General features: G+C 37.0%; 1 protein-coding gene across 1 annotated transcript; it reads left to right on the top strand.

Moving 5' to 3' along the window:
- Positions 1 to 1,050: 1,050 nt before the first annotated feature.
- Positions 1,051 to 17,519, top strand: LOC149842021 (calmodulin-binding receptor-like cytoplasmic kinase 3). The gene is made up of 7 exons (XM_089998841.1): positions 1,051 to 1,642; positions 2,633 to 2,863; positions 5,283 to 5,542; positions 15,594 to 15,759; positions 15,835 to 15,924; positions 16,797 to 17,095; positions 17,186 to 17,519. Exons 1-7 carry the CDS (start codon positions 1,357 to 1,359, stop codon positions 17,390 to 17,392), a joined length of 1,539 nt encoding a protein of 512 aa, XP_089854967.1. The 5' UTR covers positions 1,051 to 1,356; the 3' UTR covers positions 17,393 to 17,519.
- Positions 17,520 to 19,882: the final 2,363 nt, after the last annotated feature.

The following is a 19,882-nucleotide window of genomic DNA, read 5'->3' on the forward strand; positions in this document are numbered from 1 at the left end:
TTCAGACCTGAAGGTCCGATTAATACATGGACCCAAGTATAGTTTGTGAAAGCACACCAGACTTGGACCCTACCAGAGTTCCGATTAAGACCCACAAATTTTCAATGTAAAAATGATAAAAAATATGGTTTTACTGGATATGGTCCAGGTCTGGTTCATGTATTTCTTATCGGGTCTAAGTATGATTTTCTTATAGTGGACCCGAATAGACCCAGGTCTGGACCCAATATCATACCCCAAAACTGGGTCCAAGTCTGTTTCCACTTAAATCCGAACCAAACCCGACCCGTTGACAACCCTGCTTGCCACCCCTTCAGCCCCTGGAAGAGCTTGCCAGAGGAAACTGAAACTGAAACGCCTCAGATGTGGGTCCGGAAAATGCGGGCTCCACATGAGCTCCAATGGTAAGCCTCAATTTCCAGGAAAACGCAGGGCCCATGCAGGCTTTGCCTTTCATACGAAAATATTTCCCACGTGTCCGTGGAGCAAACGGTACCTAAACTCGTGCCGCTGATTGGAAAACTAGACCCTCACTTGACACGTCGAACACCTGGATAACGTGCTGGAATCAGCACTTTGAAGTGATGCTGTAGTTGCTCACCGCTACAGTACCGCTACTCCTTCCGTGCTGGTTCAACGAATAGTGGTCAACGACTATCGGACATATCTTTTGTTGAAACAAATAAAAGCAAAAGATAAAAGTTCATGCTTCAAGAAAAAGCCCTATCTCTTATCTTTTGCCGCGTGCATAAATCCTTATTATTTTCTTAAACCTAACAATAATACCCTCTTGTATGTACAGTTGGCGCTTCTTGGAAGTAGACTTGTTTTTGGGATGTATTCATAAGTTACCTATATCAACAGTGGAATGAGCACAGCATACCGCGGGCGGCAGTGTCAGCCGTTTGCCCAGGCTACAACTTGTTGACCGGTCATTCCGGTTTCCCGGTGCCCTGCTCGCCCAACGGTCGCACGAATCCCTTTGCTTCCGTACACCACACAGACTTTTTCCTTCTAAAATAAGTAAAAAAATCTCACCGGTAGGCCGCCGGTTATCCGGTCCTCTCCCTTCTCCCGTTTCAATTTATCCTCTCCTCTCTCTTCTCGCTTGTATCCCCATTTTTCTAAAATCTCTCAAAGAAATTCGATTTTTTTTTCCGGATCTACTCGTTTAGCGTTTCGTAGTTTTGTTTGCGATCGATCGATTTTTTTCTCTCTCTCTCTTCTGGATTTTGTGGGATAAATTCGTGAGGAATGAATTTGGTCGACTAGGGTTTTTTCTGCTTCCTTCTGGCGTTCCCTGAATCCTTACGGATGATTTGGAGTTAGGGTTTTGTGGTTTTTGGGCTCGTGAGGATGGCGCCACATGCCTTGGCTCTGTTTCTGCTCGGGCAATTGCTTGGCGTTTCTTCGCCCGTCTCCGCCGGCGGGTTCGGAAGTTGCGAGAGCGATCAGCTTTCGCGGTTGAGGCCTCTCGGGTGCGGCGCCGATCGAAGGGACGGTGTGGATAACCTCTTGTTCTGCAGGGTGCTGGAGTCTTCGTTCGGGAACGGGTGTTTCCGTGATTCGGAGGTGGAGGAATGGGGGAGAGTTGGGGAGGAGTGCTGCCGTTTTCGGGGTTACGGCGGTTCGTCCATTAGAGGTGAGCTCGGAATTGTCTCTGTTTTTTGTTTTTAGTAGGGTTTCTTGTTGCCAATTTCGGTGAATTGGAGCTCTAGCTGGTACTGCGGATGAATTTTATCTGTTTGATTATTTGTTTTGCCAATTTTTGCTGTCTTGATAATTGAATTAGGAAGGGGGCAGTTTTGGTGAATTGGAGCTCTATCTGGTGGTGTAAATTCTATCAGTTTGCGCATCTCATTCATCGATTTTCACTGTGTTGATAATTGAATCGAGAATGGAAGTCAAATTTCATGTCTAGACGAAATTAAACAGTGGATTCGGTTTGAATGATAATTTGTTGATTTGTCATCGTCATCATTGTTGATTAATACTTTATTATGGAGTTGCTACCTGCTCTGTATGGTCATGCTTTAAATTTATGCTTGGGGGAGGGGCGGGGGGTGTACCATGTATTTAGATGAATTCTGTACGTAATTAAAATACAAAAAGTGAAAAATTCCCTGAAGAACACAAAGAATGCAGCACTATATACGAAATACCAAGATGTAGCATGTATGTCACATATTGACTGCTAATTGCGGGGTTTGTTCTTTGTCTTGATGACGAGGTGGGAGAATCTACTCCTCCAAAATATTTTGCATCTGATAATGGGGCATGAGAGGAGTATCTGTTGTAGTCATTCATTGAGTGGCAGATAGCTGCAAGAAGTTGGAATTGATGTAATGTATGTTTAGCCATCGAGAGTCTCATATCTGATCTGATGCTTTTAGTGAATGGCAGCTGATGGGGTATGAATTCGTGGAATGCTGCTTCTTTACTTGGCATGTCTAGAATTACTATTTCAGTTAGTACGCTAGTGCAAAAAAAAAAAAAACTTAATGAGGGATTCTTTCTAAGGCCTTTCCATTGTCAATCATTGTTGCTTCATTCTTTTCACTCACTGGATTGAAAATTATAGCTATAGTGAGCAGAAATTTTCTGGTTCATATAATTTCTTGGTGTTATGCAGGGCGTATGCATCAAATAGCTGCCAGAAAGAATATACCAGATTCAAGAAGAAACAGATTTCTTCATCGTAATCAAGAGAATGATAGACATGTAGAGGAAAAGCATGAAGACATGAAGAACGTAGTCATTGCAGTATCTGGAATGTTCTTATTGTCTTGCAGTCTCTTGTGCCCATGCATACGTGCTAGAAGAAAAGATGTGCATGCTGTTCTCCCCAAAAATCTAGTTCCAAGTGAGTAGAATTTATATGCAAATGTCATCCTTCTACCCATGCAAGCTGCTATTGGACTTGGCTATAACCATGTTGAGTTTCAGCACTGAAGGTGGACATTTTATGATTCTTTGGGCTTAGCTGCATATATGCCTTGTTTGTTCAATGCTGCATTGTGACCTGATGTTGCTTTATGTCCATCTTTTGCTATTTGTTGATGGCCAGCCTAAGTGAGTCCATGCTTGATTGACTGCATGCTATGTCACACGGACACTCCATTTTGCCCTCTGTACCAGTGTCAACACGTGTGTTGACACACATCAACACCTGGACACACCATTTTACCCTCCGTACATATGTATTTAATTTAGAATTTATAATTATATTTTCAGTTTATAACTTTATATTTACAGTGTATAATATATATTTTAGATATAGAATATGTATTTAGATTATATTCAGTTTATTATATATATATATATATAGCTGTGTCCCCATACCCATATTTTTTGGAATTGCCTTGTCGTACCCTCTGTACCTGTACCCACACCCATACCCAGGTGACATAGCCTGCATGTGATAGTTCTTCTCACCCGTGAAAACTGTCCTGTACAGAGCAAATTTTTTGCTGGAAAACTTATCTATCTAGCAATAAGCATTTTATCTAAACCATTTGCTCCATATTCTCTGTAGAATATAAATTAGTGCTTACTGCATCTTTTAAATGTTGTACCAGATATGTACATGATCTTTGAAAATTGGTGCTTCAAGACGTCATGATATTAGTCCTGACCATAGTCACCTGTATCGTTAAGGGTAATTTCTTGGCGAGGGTATTTCTCGGAGAGATTTTCAAAGTTTATAAATCTTGGGAATATCTCGAGAGTTTAAAGAATTGAAAAAATATAAATAACAACAAAAAAGCTAAGAAAATAATAAGTTTTGCATTATTTTTCTTCTAAAAATATAAAGAAACATGTGTTAAAGGTTTTAAAATATAAAAGAAACAAAAAAATAGGAAATTCAAACTTAAAATAAAGTAATAAAGAGTTTTTCCCAAAAACAATGCGAGATATTACCTTTAATATCAGCTACCTTTAAATATTGGTATTTCTTGCGATATTTTCATAATATCGCCGATATCAGTGACAGTGGTTCTGACACCAGGAGATCCCTGCTATGTATATACATTTGCTTCATGATGACATACTTATCTATTACCGTATGACAGGGATATTTATGGTATTTTACACAGAACTCCCAAATCCTAATATATTAATGAGTTTAACACGAAAAAGGGTGTAGATCATCACCCTTATTGCTGCCACCCAACAATTCTCTCTTTTTTCTCTTCCTCCCTTCTCTCTAACACTTAATTTTCTCTACATGGTATTGTAGAGTCAAGCTTTTATTGAGGAACTGTGACCCACAACAACATCTGTGGCTGTGATTCTTCTTCACTGCTTTTCCTTGCTTCTTTAATCATTATATGCCTTGATCTTCTTCTTTTCTTTTCCAGTTTCCTCTTTTCCTTTTCTCTCCCTTCTCGTCTCACATTTTTTCCTGAAACACACAAGCCAATCTGTGATAAATAATACAAATCCGTTCTGTTTCAGGCCAGGTGATCACCATTTTTCATTTTGACATCAAACTGTCATCGACATTGTTCTTCTCAAGTCAGCATCCTTAATATTGACTGATCTGGTGTGGATCAGATTCCAATATGAGTTCTGGATGTTCTGCATCCTGTACTGCAGTCACAACACTGTTACAACATGCTGTTCATACCGATAGCAAGCTCCACTGAAACCATCATTTTCCTTTCCCTACTTCCTTTCTCGATCTAGAAATCACACGACCAACCTTTCTCCAAAATCACCACCATTGCCCCCACAGGTCTGTCATCTTATTGGCAAGCACCCCACCATCATCGTTTCCTTGACCTTCATTCTTTTGTCCCCTATTTAAAGGATCATGGATGTTTGTTATAAGATTAATTTGAGTAACAACCAAAAGAAATCTGGGGGTATTCTTTAATTTCTCTTTGGCTTACTACAGGTTAAATAAAAATAACCACTGTTAGTATGATGGACTTAACATCAGGTCCCCTTTTGTCCAGTTTTCAAATCTTTACGTCTTAAAAAGTCTTTTTCAATAAATTAGAACTATTTTTTGGATTATTTGGAAAAGGTGGATTCCTGTTTGAAAATTTGTCTTCCTTTATCTGTGTGTGTAACTTTTTTATTAAATTTCGGGAGGTTTGCGCGGAACATGGGGATTATGTGCTAAGGCATTTATTCTCATGCTTCATTAATATTGTAGTCATTTGCTGTTGTAAGGTAACATTATCATTAAAATATGAGATGTATCCTTTGCAGACTAGATCTTTAAACTAGTCTTGTGGAACACTACTAAAAGTACTCTGTTCATTTTTCTGCAGTGGAATCAAGTTCTTTTAATGCAAGTCCTAGAACTGAACGAACACCAGCAAGCCCACTTCATGCACCACCTAGCCCAATTCGATTGTCAGTCACTCCACAATTGAGCAGAGTTGGATCAGTACATTTTTCTATCAACCAAATTATTAGAGCTACTAATAAATTTTCACCATTATTGAAGATAGGCGAGGGTGGTTCTGCAACTGTATACAGGGGTCTGCTGCAAGATGGTCAGGTTGTGGCTGTTAAACGGACAAAGCAGGTAGTTGTTTTTTGTGGCTGTTACCTATAAAAGTATAACTGGTTTTATATTTTTAAAGAGTATTATGAAAATATGATTTACCATTATTAATTGTGAATGCTTAAAATGTCTTTTTTTTTTTAACCTTTATGTTCTTTAAAAGGTTCGTGTGCTAATAAGTTGGGTAATTTTAACTGCATGTCGTGAATAAAGAGGTAACAAACTTGTACTTGGGGAGGATTGCAATATCCTGTGTCCTTTATCAAACAATGACCATGTCAGAAGTGTGTATTTTGTATTCTTTTGCAAATTACCATTTTGAGAACAACTAAGGAAATGGGGAGGACGGAGAAAGAGTATAGTGTGGGGATATCTGAGATAGCAGAAAGTCAATGTTTCAATATTTCTCTGGTTCTGGAGTACCATAGACAGCAGACCTGTGCCATCTAATATACAACAACACAACAACAACAACTACGCCTTCATCCCAAAACAATTGGGGTCAGCGATATGAACCAAAAAAGAAAATCATTTTGGGTCTTCCACATGAATCCTTTTCCTCCAATCATTTCTATCCAATGCCATGTCCTCGGTGAGGTTCAAAGCATTCATATCCTTTCCTATCATCTCCATCCAAGTCTTCCTAGGCCTACCCCGACCTCTTTTAACTAATATATTTTCCCATTTCTCCAACCTTCTAACTGGAGTATCATTAGGCCTTCGCCGAATATGTCCAAACCACCGTAAACGATTCTCTCGCATCTTATTTTCAATGGGTGCAACACCTACCTTCTTACGTATCTCCTCGTTCCGAATCTTATCTTTTATTGTATTTCCACACATCCATCTAAGCATCCGCATCTCAGCTACACTCATTTTTTGAATATGATGTCTCTGTGCCATCTAATATGCTAGGAAAAAATGACTCATGGGTCATATGTCAGTCTAAAATAGAGAAACTGGTCACTCTAGGCTGAACATCTCATCTTTGTGTGACAGGCTTTGCGATACACTGCTATTGTGTTTTGACCCCTTTGAATAAGTGTATTATATATGTAGAAATGACAAAGAAAAGAATAATATATGCAGAGCCTCACGGTAATGATGCAGATAGATAATAACATGTTTTCATGGCCCCACCACCTGCATCAACTTGATGTGGAAAGAGATTAACGGTTCAGAGTTTATAAGCTAGTGATGTTGAATATGAGAGCTTTAACAGATGTACCACATAAGTCTGGTGCTAACAAACCTGAGTTCTATTTCTGGATACTCAACTTTCCCCTGTACATAATGTCAAGCTGTATAAATATGTTTGATGTTATCCTGTTGAACAGTATCAAGTGATGAAGTTATAACATTTTGAATGTGTAACAGAGAGTGATCTTGATATTGCAATTTGTAGATCAGTGGGATTCTGATAGATCCTAGAGATCTCTATGACATATTCCAGGCTTCATAATCAGCTTGTGCTAGACCAAGCTGCCATTTCTTTTTATAGCTGCTCCTTGGTATTAGATGATATCCCAGAAAAGCACAACCTCATTTTGGGTGCCATGTGTCCAGACCAAGGTTGCCAAACTAGGAAGCAGAAGCGGGAAACGATACAGGAAGCGGAAGCGAGAAGCGATGCATTTTAAAATATATAGGAAGCGGGAAGCGAGGAATAAAAAAAAATATAAGAATTGAATGAGAATCAAAATAAAAACTAAAATAAAAGTGACTAATACTAAATTTCATGATTTTTTAGTGTAAGAATTAAATTTTTAACAAAATCTAAAAATGATAACTACCAATTTAGCGAAAGCACGTGGAAGTGAGTGAGAAGAGTTAAAGAAAACACATAAAAAAACATGAAAAGTTGAGTAAGAGAACATATAATAAGAATAAATGAAGCTTGTGGAAAGCATAGGAGAAGCGTGGGGGAATCGAGGTTCTCATCAAGTTTCGGAAGCGAGGAGTATCGCGCTTCCGAAGCGAGTTTCCGGGAAGCGAGCTTCCCACGTATCTAAGAAGCTTCCGGTAACTCTGGTCCAGACCACATCCATACGTGCAGCAATGAGCATAGTGCTCATTTAAATGTATGTTCAGAATGGAAATAAATCTTTCCATTTATTATAGTTATTTGATGTCTTCGGTATCAAAGTTGATTAACTTTTTAAGCCACACGTGGCATGTTAAATACTATAGCAATAAGAAGTTATGTCTAATTACACCATTGTTCAGAAGTACAGCAGGCAGGCAGATCATATCTATTTGTATCAAGCTGAAGGGTATCTGCAGCCATAGGCATCCATAATGTTTTGGTAGCTTGTCAAGCCTGTGTATTGTAGTGTTCCAAGGGCACAACTGTACTTGTTCTGTTATGGAAACCTTATGTGAGATGCTTTTGATCTTGTTTCTTGGGAAGGTATTTCTTCTTAAGGTTACATTCGGTCTTGGTATTGGTTCTGTGTAATTAGTTGGAAAAAATCTATGAGATAGCCATTATTCGCAATCACTTTTTATCTGTGGTTCAACAATTTCACCGTTTATATCTCCTTGTTTCATTTCCAGCCAAGGATTTGTCCTTAAATAAGTTTTGAAGCCTGGGAAATGTCAGGAGAACCAATGCAGTGGTTTCTTGGGCCATGATTAATTGACAAACATTTTTGTTAGTAATGAACTGCAGTTATAAAATTCAGCACATGCCAGCTGGAATGAATCAAGAAAATCAACAGGTTTTGATCAGCCAATCAAGATGCATGATGAAACTTTGCAGTCCATGGCCAATGAAATGATAGCACCCAGATCTGAGCATTTAGACTGGTCCACTTGATGCTTTATAAATAGAGCCATCTCAAAGTGCCAATCATCTGGATGCACAAAGTCTCCAGACTCTCCACCTATCCTCTAAGTTAAGTTTTAGTATCTATAACCAGAAAGAAGTGCTTTGTGGACCATTACTGTCAGTGTTATCAAAAACGCGCCTTGAGGCGCAAAAGGCGCGCCTCGCCTTGAGGCGCGGCCCTCTGTGCCTCAAGGCGCAAGCCTGAGGCGCAAAAAAAAATAAAAATTTAACAACAAGACTTCTGAGACATAATCAAAAAGATTTTTGTAGGTTAATCTCATATATTTTCCAGTTATTTCAGTTATGTAATAAGTTTCTTAGTATATTACTATATTTTAACTTTTGTTGGTTAATCTCGGATATTTTTCAGTTATTTCAGTCATGTAATTAGTTTCTTAATATATTTTAACTTTTTTTGGTTAGTTTCATATATTTTTCAGTTATGTAATCAGTTTTTTAGTTACTTTTATATGTTAATCTCATATTTTTTAGAATAATCTCATATATTTTAACTTTTGTAGGTTAATCTCATATATTTTTCAGTTATTTCAGTTATGTAATCAGTTTCTAAATATTTTAACTTTTGTTGGTTAATCTCATATATTTTCCAGTTATGTAATCAGTTTTTAGTTACTTTTATATGTTAATCTCATATTTTTTAGAATAATCTCATATATTTTAACTTTTGTAGGTTGATCTCATATATTTTCCAGTAATTTAAGTTATGTAATCAGTTTCTTAGTATATTTTAACTTTTGTTGGTTAATCTCATATATTTTCCAGTTATGTAATCAGTTTTTTAGTTACTTTTATATGTTAATCTCATATTTTTTAGAATAATCTCATATATTTTAACTTTTGTTGGTTAATCTCATATATTTTCCAGTTATATAAACGGTTTCTTAGTATATTTTTTCTTTTATTGGTTAATCTCATATATTTTCCAGTTATGTAATCATTTTTTTAGTTACTTTTATATGTTAATCTCATATTTTTTAGAATAGTCTCATATATTTTAACTTTTGTATGTTAATCTCATATATTTTTCAGTTATGTAATCAGTTTCTTAGTATATTTTAACTTTTTTTGGTTAATCTCATATACTTTCCAGCTATGTCACATGGGTGCGGGTGCGGGGGCGGGGGTGGGGGTGCGGCACTTTCAAAAACCTTGGGTGCGGGGGTGCGAATAAATAAATAAATAAATAAATAAATAATATATATATATATATATATATATATATATATATATAGAGAGAGAGAGAGAGAGAGAGAGAGAGAGAGAAGGGGGGTCCAAAATTGAAGCCTCTAAATAAAATCATTTAAAACTTCAAAATATGGGTTTAATTTACACGCTGGACTTTAGGAGACCTTTCCTAATCTCAATGAAAGCTTTTAATTTCCAAGAATCTAAATAAAATCATTTAAAACTTCAAAATATGGGTTTAATTTACACGTTGGACTTTAGGAGACCTTTCCTATTCTCAATGAAAGCTTTTATTTTCCAAGATAGATTTTAGGAAACCGTTTTCTATTATCAACACTTTCCAAAGCTGCCTTGTTGAGAAACTCGTTTTATGTTTTTGGTGGATGAGAGGAAGTTTTATTACTATTAAATGAGAGAGAGAGAGAGTTTAATGAGAATTTATTCACTTGAAAATAATGTTGTTCATTGCATTTTAAATGAATTTAAAGCAAGGGTCTCTTTTTTTTATTTTTCAAAGCAGATTTTTTCTAATCCAAAAAATGGACCAAAATGACCCTGGATGCGTTGAGCGCACCCAGGGTCGGGTTGACCGCACCGGGTGCCGCACCCGCACGTGCACCCGTGTCGCGTCGATGCGGGTGCGACACCTGTCTTGGCGAATCCCTGTGACGTAGCTTTCCAGTTATGTAATCAGTTTTTAGTTACTTTTATATGTTAATCTCATATTTTTTAGAATAATCTCATATATTTTAACTTTTGTAGGTTAATCTCATATATTTTCCAGTTATTTCAGTTATGTAATCAGTTTCTTAGTATATTTTAACTTTTGTTGGTTAATCTCATATATTTTTCAGTTACAGTTTTTTAGTTACTTTTATATGTTAATATCATATTTTTAGAATAATCTCATATATTTTAACTTTTGTTGGTTAATCTCATATATTTTCCAGTTATATAAACGGTTTCTTAGTATATTTTTTCTTTTATTGGTTAATCTCATATATTTTTCAGTTATGTAATCATTTTTTTAGTTACTTTTATATGTTAATCTCATATTTTTTAGAATAATCTCATATATTTTAACTTTTGTAGGTTAATCTCATATATTTTCCAGTTATTTCAGTTATGTAATAAGTTTCTTAGTATATTTTTTTTTTTTGGTTAATCTCATATATTTTCCAATTATATAATCAGTTTTTAGTTACTTTTATATGTTAATCTCATATTTTTTAGCACTTAGATTTTCTATTTTTTATTGGTTGTTATTTCATCAATAAAGCATTTCTTTATTTATTTGTATTTTTAGATTTTTTTTTTAAAGTTTTCAATTTTTTTTTGAGGCTTACGCTTTATGCCTCGAGGCTTACGCCTCGCATCGGTTTTTGGTGGAGTGCCTCGCTACACCTCAACGCTTTTCACAACACTGCCCTATATGCTGTATCATGTTTTTCTCTAGTTGCCCTAATGAAGTTCTTTCTTCTCCCCTTGCTTCTCTTGTGCTAATATGGTATAAGAGCCATATTTGCAGTAAGGAGAGGATTGTTTGTGCTGTTAGAGAGGAGGAGGAGCATCATTTCCACAGAAGATTCAACCCAAAGACTGATGGTCGTGATTGGGGTGCTGATATCAGCAACCCAACGACTGGACTGTTGTGGCTGGGGTTGAAGAATCTGACCTGAGCATCATCTGGTTGATGATTTTAGAAGTTTTTTAAGCAAACCTCATGTTATTTGGGTAAGTTTTGGATTTTTTATGAGATTTCTAAGAATTTCTGGATTTTGAAGTGCATATCTGGACAGATTTGGGAATCTGCTGATTCTGTCCAGATTTTGAGGTTTTAAGGAGTGAGATCAGTATAGTTTGGGTCATTTTTGCATTAGAAGAGTCTGAAATCAAATTTGATGTGATTTGGTTATGGATTTTGGGAGTTATAATAAATTTTCAAATGAGGAATAGGTGACGGTAGCCCTGTATTGGACTTGGTTGATGTGTTTGGCCTAGTTTATTTGTTGCTGCACTGTTATCTGCTTATTGCTTCAGATTTGTGGTTTCTTGGGTTATTGTGATTGATGGTGGTGTGAAGTAAAGCTTGCAGGGAAGGAATGGGTGACGGTAACATTGTTTTGGCCTTGGATGTTGTATTGGCCTAGTTTGGTTGTTGTTGCACCTATCTTTGATCATTTTTGCTTCACTATTGTTTGCTTGATGCTTCAAACTTGTGACTTCCTAAGCTATTGTAAGTTGTGTGGTGGTGTGAAGAGAAGTTTTGAGGCCATGGAGAAAGGTTAACCTATACAATTGATTCTTGTGAAGCTAGATGGAAGTAATTATGAGTATTTGGCTGAGTTTTAGAGGGTCGTGGGCTTAGTGGGTACCTAAATGGTACAAGTGAGAAACCTAAGCTAGGGGTATTTGATAAGCTGATGGAGTGGAGGATTTGTAATGCGAGGGTAAGGTCATGGATACTTGGTTCAGTGAAACCATTGCTATGAATCTTGCCAAATTCCAAGAAGCAAAGGATGCATGGGCTTTTATGGAACAAGTGTACAAACAAAAGAACTAGGCAAGAGAATATCAGTTAATGCAATAAGTTAAAGTTCTCAGGCAAGAAAACAAGTCCATTGAAAATTTCTTTTCTGATATTCAACAATTGTGGAACTCCCTTGCATTTAATTGGGTCCAATGAGAGGTATACCAAATGCAAGTATTGCAAGGAATGCATGGAGGTGAGCAGCAAAACTAAGGAGAGGACTTATGTTATTGAATTGTTGATGGCCCTATGACCTGAGTATGACAATGTGAGAAATGTCATTCTACATAGAACCTCTCTACCTTCTCTCACTTAAACCCTTTCTGAGCTCATAGCAGAGGAAACCAAGGTTAAGTCTCTTGGTACTCGACCATCTAAGGAGTCAGTGTTAGCTGCTACTAGGTAGGAACGAATGAGAGGTGGAGTGTGTAGTGTGTACAGGGTCAACTAGGACATATAGAGACATGAGTGGTGTGAGATGCCACTATTGCAAAGAATTTGGGCATATGAAGAATATGTTCCCATCTCTTAAGAAGAAGTTTGGAGTAGCTGCTAGTATTTCTACTACTTCTGGTGGTTTAGGGGGGTGAGAGGACTCCAGGGAGAGAGGATGCAGTCCCTTCGGTTGCATCTACTTCTGGTCCACAAGAGGCCACTCACTGTCAGATGATGTAGGAGACGTAGCAAATTCATCACCTCTTAGCTCAATTATCTATTTCAACCGCCTCTCCTTCTCTTGTTTAGTCAGCCCTACTTATGGTAGTGCTTTTGCAGGTATTCTTAACATGCATTCAAGTTGGTTAATAGACTCGGGGCTTCATGTCACATGATCTTTGTTAACCAATTGTAGACCATGTGGAGATGCATTTTGCATTGCCAATGGGTCTATCTATACTGAATGTATCAAAGATTGGTTCTATCACATATGCTTTTAATTCCAAAAATAAGTTGAACATTTCTGAAGTTTACCTTGTTCCTTCTCTTGTTATGAATTTAATCTTTGTTGATCAAATTACTCAACAAAATTGTAATGTTATTTTCACCCCTGTTGATTGGTATGTGCAAGATCAGTCTACAGGCAGGGATATTGGGACTGGGAGTAGAAGGGGACACCTCTACTATTTGGATCATCTTGATATGAGGCTACAAAGGATGGTGGAGTCGAGTCTTGGTGTTTCAGTTTTGGATCCAACAGTTTTGTGACATCCTTGACTAGCACATATTTTGAGTTTGAGGTTACAATATGTGATGCCTCATGATATAGGGGAGTTTGTAGCCTTAGAGTATGACCATGTTAAATGTTGTGAGAGTTACGAACTAGTGAAGAGTCATGCTCTTCCCTTTGTATCTAGTGAGATTGAGTCTAGTAGTCCTTTTGATCTTGTACACTCTGATATCGGAGGGGCCTTCTCCTGTGGGGTTTAAAGGGGGGTTCTACCTATTTTTTTACCTTCATAGATGATTGTACAATATTTACTTAGATTTATTTTATGAAATACAAAAGTAATTTACTTGAAGTATTTAGAAAATTTTGTATTTTTATTGAAACTCAATTCTCTAGTAGAATTAAGAACCTATGATCAGATTTGGGGGGAGAGTACATTAGTCATGTATTTCAGAAATTGTTGTGTGAAATGAGAATTATGCATAAAAAATCTTGTCCTTATATCCCTGAGAAAAATGGTGTTGCAGAAAGAAATCATAGGAATAAGTCTATATGGAATTGCCTCAGGGGGTGACTAATAAAAAGAGTTTGTAGACTCAAAAGTGCTTTATATGGGTTGAAGCAAGCTCCTCGAGTATGGTTTGAGAAGTTCAATAATGCAGTAAAAAACCTTGGTTTTAGACAAAGCTTCCATGATCCAACCTTATTTGTATCCTCATCTTGGGCATTGTCTGTTGCTATTGTATATAGATGATATGATTATTGCAGGTGATGATCCATTAATTATTGCAAAAGTGACGATGAAGCTTGTGTGTTTGAGATGAAAGACCTAGGGAAATTGAAGTACTTTGTAGGTCTTGAAGTTGCTTATGCTAAGAGAGGATATCTCCTGACTCAACACAAGTATGTGGCTGAACGCTAAGGCCATATTGGTGGATGACCGTAAGCATGTTGATGCTCCCATAGAAGCAAATGCTAAGCTGAGGCATGATGATAGAGAACTGTTGGAGGATCCTACTATATATAGGTAACTTGTGGGTAGTCTGATCTACTTGACTATTTGTAGACCAGATGTCACCTTTGCAGTACATGTGGTGAGCCAATTCATGAGCTCTCCCAGATTGGTCCACTTAGGAGTTGTTCTGAGGACCTTTCGGTATATTCATGGCACTATTCCCCGTGGGCTGTTTTTCTCATCATCATCAAAGCTGGAACTAAGAGTATATTGTGACTCAAATTTTAGAAGATCATCCAAAGATGGATATTCTACATCAGGATTATGTATTTTCTTGGGTGATTCTTTAATATCTTGGAAAAACAAAAAGCAACAAAGAGTAGCATTATCTACCACTGAAGCTGAATATAAAGCAATAGCTTAGGCTACTGCCGAGACAATATGGTTAAGATGGCTACTTGAAGATATGGGAGTGAAGTTGAAAAGTGAGACAGGATTGTATTATGACAATCAAAGTGATATTCATATAGCAAAGAATCCCGAATTTTATAAGCTTACAAAGCATATCTAGATTGATTGTCATTTTACTAGAAGTGCATACTTGGATGACATTATTTCTTTGTCCTACATTGGTTCAGCACAGCAGATAGCAAATTTCTTTACCAAAAACTTGTCTGCTACTCTTTTTAGAACATTCCTTGCCAAACTCAGGATGATTATTTTCACATCTTCTCGAGTTTGAGGGGGAGTGTTAGAATATTCATGTAATTGTATTGTTGTTTTAGTAGAGTCAAAGTAGTGTAAGTTGTATGGTCAAATCTGTCCTCATAGTCATGTACAGGTCAAAACTGTAACCAGTTATGTTATTGAGGGTATTTCAGTCCAGAAAATAGTGTAATAAGGGAAAGTCTACCCCTATATGCTGTATTGTGTTTTTCTCTTGTTGCCCTAATGAAGTTCTTTCTTCTCCCCTTGCTTTTCTTGTGCTAATATTCATCAGGTAATAGCTTTTCCGTATAGTTATGATTCATCTTATTAATCTTCCCTGGTTCCATCAAGATTCTACTATGACCCTGTTTGGATTCCATAAATTCCATATGCTTAATAAATTGTATCAAGCATAGTTCTTTCTATGCTTTATAAATGATGTCCTTATTAGAAACTGTAAACACATATGACATGTTTATAAATGCATGCGCAAGCAAGTTGCAATTAATAGCATGTATGTAGATGACTTCCGCTTTGAAACGAAGTATATTTCCTTTGTTTCTGGCATTGGGTGGATGTTTTGCTAACTATAAGAAATTTTGGATATTTTCTTAGTATTGCTTCTAGCTTTCTACTTCCAGAATATTCTCCAATGGCATGTTATATTGGTGTTTGCAGGGTATGTTTGAGACTCTACCAACAGAATTCAGTAGTGAACTTGGAATGCTAACAAATATTGAACACCGAAGTCTTGTAAAGCTGATTGGTTTTGTTGACCAAGACAATGAGCGCATAATTGTTTCTGAATATGTCCCAAATGGTACTCTTCGACAGCATCTGGATGGTAAGATACATAATATGCTTTGCTGAATATCTCATTGGTAACTTGAACTCATAATTTATACTTCATGCTGTGCAGGTCAGGATGGAAAATTTTTGGATTTTACTCAGAGATTAGAAATAGCCATTGATGTAGCTCATGGTCTAACTTATCTTCATTTATACTCAGGTAAGAGAAACCATTGAAATTGGGCAGGTTTGCCCTTCGACAAAATGTTGAACTCTATCTATAGGTTTTTCCCCCCAGGTTTTCTGGGAGTGTTCATACATCTAGCTATGGCTGGGAAACGAGATGAGCTCTTCGTGGCTTGGCTCGTGAAGAGCTCGTTCAAACTCGTGAAATAGGCTTGACAGGCTCGAGCACGAACAACCAATGTTTGTCTTGGCTCAGCTCGCATAGACTTGTTTATTAATAATAAATACATTTTACATATATTTTATATTATAGAATGAAGATGGTTGAAATGTTTGGCCTGCAAGAAATACGTTTAGAGTTCAAATCCTATTTGCTTATAAGTTTGAAACAATTATTTATTTTGTAAATGAACTAGTTTGAGCTCCACTTAGTAGGTTTAGTGTCCAAATTCTATTGTTTTTAACTTTTAAAAAATATATTTTTTGTGAGTGAGCTTGCTCATGCTCAGCTCGTTTATCTTGGGCTTTCCATGAGCTCAAGCTCGGCTTAGCTCGACACAAGAAACACGCCAAGCTTGAACATCCTATGTTCGGTTCGTTCAGCTCATTTACCAGTTCTACATCTGGCTGATATAATTTTTTGTGATATTGAAATTCGTGACTGTGAAATGGTTGCTCTTCTGCATCATGTTTCTTCATATTACAGTCTTGGTCATTCTTGGTCGCAAGTTTCCCTGGTTTCCTGATTATCTGACCTAATTTATTATTAGTAATTATGGCCTTTAGTTTATCTCTAAAAGGCTGCATTTATGTTTGCTTTTGTGCATACAAGTGAATGCTATCATGTGTTTGCATGTCTGTGAGTCCTGTTCAGAACTCCATCTGTTTCTTTTGTTTGCCTAACAGGAAAGTCCATCATCCATCGTGATGTCAAGTCATCAAACATTTTGCTGACTGACAACTTGCGTGCCAAGGTTGCCGACTTTGGGTTCGCAAAAACAGGCCCAATGAACGAAGATGAGTCTCATATATCCACTATGGTGAAAGGAACAGCTGGATACCTTGATCCCGAGTATGTGAAGACCCATCAGCTAACACCAAAGAGTGACGTATTCTCCTATGGCATTTTGCTTCTTGAGATCTTCTCTGGACGGCGTCCCGTGGAGATCACTAGAGCTTCCAATGAAAGAATCACTGTTAGATGGGTAAATTACGATCCCCTGAATGTAAACCTTTTCCATTATATTTGCTGTTGATTTTATTTGTTCTAGGAATTAACTAGTTGGTTACTCTAGGCCTTTCAAATGTTTGGTGAGGGAAAACTAAGAGAAATTCTGGATCCAACGCTAATGGCACCAGATCGGGAGATACTGGAAAGCCTATTTAGTTTGGCATTTCACTGTGCTGCGCCTGTTAGATCTGATAGACCGACTATGAAAGAAGTACAAGAAGAACTGTGGTCGATACGCAGAGAATACAACAGGAGATTGAGATCCATATGATGTCATATAATCAGCTATAGCTGCATTTTTCTTTTAAGACCAAGGGCAAGTTTGTTGTATGTGTTATAAATGTAACCCATCTATTTTTCGCGATTGTGAAGTAAATTTGTATGCTTTCACTTTTCAATCAGGATTTTTTTCCGGGTTTTCTGCTGCTGTTTCTTTGGATGAATAAATCTCTCTCTCTCTCTCTCTGTCTATATATATATATATATATATATATATATATATATATATATATATATATATATATATATATATAAAAGATCCTAATGCAAGGTGGAGCAGTCAAGCAAGCGTCTTGGGAAAAGAACTATGGCGTTATATAATCCCCCCTTTGATAGATTGACCACCTCCAATATTGGCTAGAAGCTACTCTGCATAAGTGCTTGTCATATTGGACTTTATCAACCGGAAAACAATCTTTGCAAAGCTGTATGAGAGACGAGCTTCAGTGCATCATCCACATGAAAGCATGCATTTTTTTTTCTTGTAAAAGCTTCAGTCATGGTTCATATTCGTGCACTCTCATCTGCAGCGTATTTAATTTTAGCTTTCTAACTTTTTTTTATATGGGCTTCTGAATTTACCTACTCGAGTCTGTGAACAGCACAAATGTAAGCGTGAGCTATTATTGGTATGTCTGGGAAAAAAGCCAAGCTGCCTGTGGCTCGGCTCATGTTTGGCTCGTAAAGAGCATGTTCAAACTCATAAAATAGGCCTGGGAAACTGAATATAAACAATAGGTATTTGGCTCGGTTCAATTCATGTGAGCTTTTTATGTAGTAAAAAATATTCTTTAGATGTATTTTACATCATGTAGTGTACGTGAATCGTATGATTGAACTACTTGGTTTACAAAAAATAAGTTTAGTAGTAAAATCTTATTACTTCTGGCTCTAAAAACAACAGATTTTTTTAATCCTATTTCTTCTAGCTCAAAACAATGTATTTTTTCTGTAAACAAGTCTTCTCGAGTTTAACTCAGGTTTATTGTAGACTCAAACTTAGCTTGGCTTGCTATAAGAATGAGCCAAGCTTGAACACTTGACTCTCGGCTTGTTCGGCTGATTTACCAGCCCTAATTTTTGGGCCTATATAGGCGAAGCCCAACCAAGATAGCCATAGCTGATTCCCTTGCCTGCCAAATGCTAGACTTAAATGAGCCAAACGAAGTGTCCCTACCAACCAGCCAAGAACGATGAAACTTGCAATATCAAGATCAATTAGGGAAATTCCCTTATGGGGAACATACTTTGCTTTATATTCTTAAAAGAAACCTATATTTTTGGAATCGATGTTTCAAGACACATTGCGGGGAAAAAAAGGGGTCGTAAGGACCTCTCATTATCAAGTTATCATAATCCATGAATTATTTGCAATCAATTTATTAAAGGGTATATATTTAATGCAATCGATTGTAGATACAATCCAATTGGAATCTGACAATGCAAGTTGTTTAGACTCAATTTACAAGTGTTCAGGATGCTAGATTTAGTGGAAACAGTCCTTAGGTCATATTTTTTTTATGAAAAATATTTTTTTTAAGTCAAAAAATTGACGATTTTATAACTGTCCATTTTTGTATTGTCAGAAAAACCACTCTGGCGATTCAAAAGCTGGTTCCCACTGAAAACATGATTACATCCATGGATCATTTGGACAAAAAAAAAAGTAAAAACAATAAAGTTGGATAACTCGTTTGTATGTTGTAGCAACCCTTTAATAAAGTACCAATCTTGTATTTTATCTCAGGGTGAAAATACCCTTCGGAAAAGAAGGGTAAGAAAGACATTTCATTACATCTTAACCATTAAAATAATTTTGAGTTTCTTTGTTTAAAAGATGGGTCTTGTATTTGGCAAATTTCCAAATTTAACTCAATATGGCAACTTTTTTCAAAAAAAAAATATCAGGTGCAATGTGATTGCACACTATTAGTGTGCCACTGCACCTGATCAGGGCCTGTCAGTTGTAGAGCCCAAGAAATGATGGAGGGTCATCAGGTTCAGCGGCACAGTAAAAGTGTGCAATCACATTGCACCTGATCCTTCCTCTCTTTTTTTCCGGGTATCACCCGCCTCTTTGTCCAGATTGCTACCAGTTGCAGTTGCGATTTCTATAGGCTCTATTCCAGTGGAGGGCGTAAGACGAAATTCTCTCTCTCTCTCTCTCTCTCTCTCATTGCAATTGCTCCCAAACAGGAGGGACAGAGCAAATCCTCTTCAATCCCCTTGAGAATGCCCAATTTCTGAGCTGGAACCAAGTTGCTACAGCAAGAAGAGGCTCTAGGGAAAAAGGGTCATCTGAATGTGGGCAATACAACTTTACTTGGAACCAACAGGGGGCTCCTCTTGTTTGGTAGGAGCTGTTAGTTCACGTCACCTTGTGTTGGGACGTTTCTAATCACAATGGTATGATGTATAACTGGTGAGGGTCTGCCTAACCCCAGCTTGCCTATAAAAAAAAATGCAACTTGGAATAAGCCAA

The sequence above is a fragment of the Nuphar pumila genome, chromosome 3 (assembly GCF_984573655.1).
Source record: "Nuphar pumila chromosome 3, dmNupPumi1.hap1.1, whole genome shotgun sequence".
NCBI lineage: Eukaryota > Viridiplantae > Streptophyta > Magnoliopsida > Nymphaeales > Nymphaeaceae > Nuphar > Nuphar pumila.

Coding starts and splice junctions, on each gene's coding strand:
- LOC149842021 (XM_089998841.1), top strand. CDS start 1,357: ATGGCGCCACATGCCTTGGCTCTGTTTCTGCTCGGGCAATTGCTTGGC. Junction 1,643..2,632: donor CGGCGGTTCGTCCATTAGAG/GTGAGCTCGGAA, acceptor GGTGTTATGCAG/GGCGTATGCATCAAATAGCT. Junction 2,864..5,282: donor CCCCAAAAATCTAGTTCCAA/GTGAGTAGAATT, acceptor ATTTTTCTGCAG/TGGAATCAAGTTCTTTTAAT.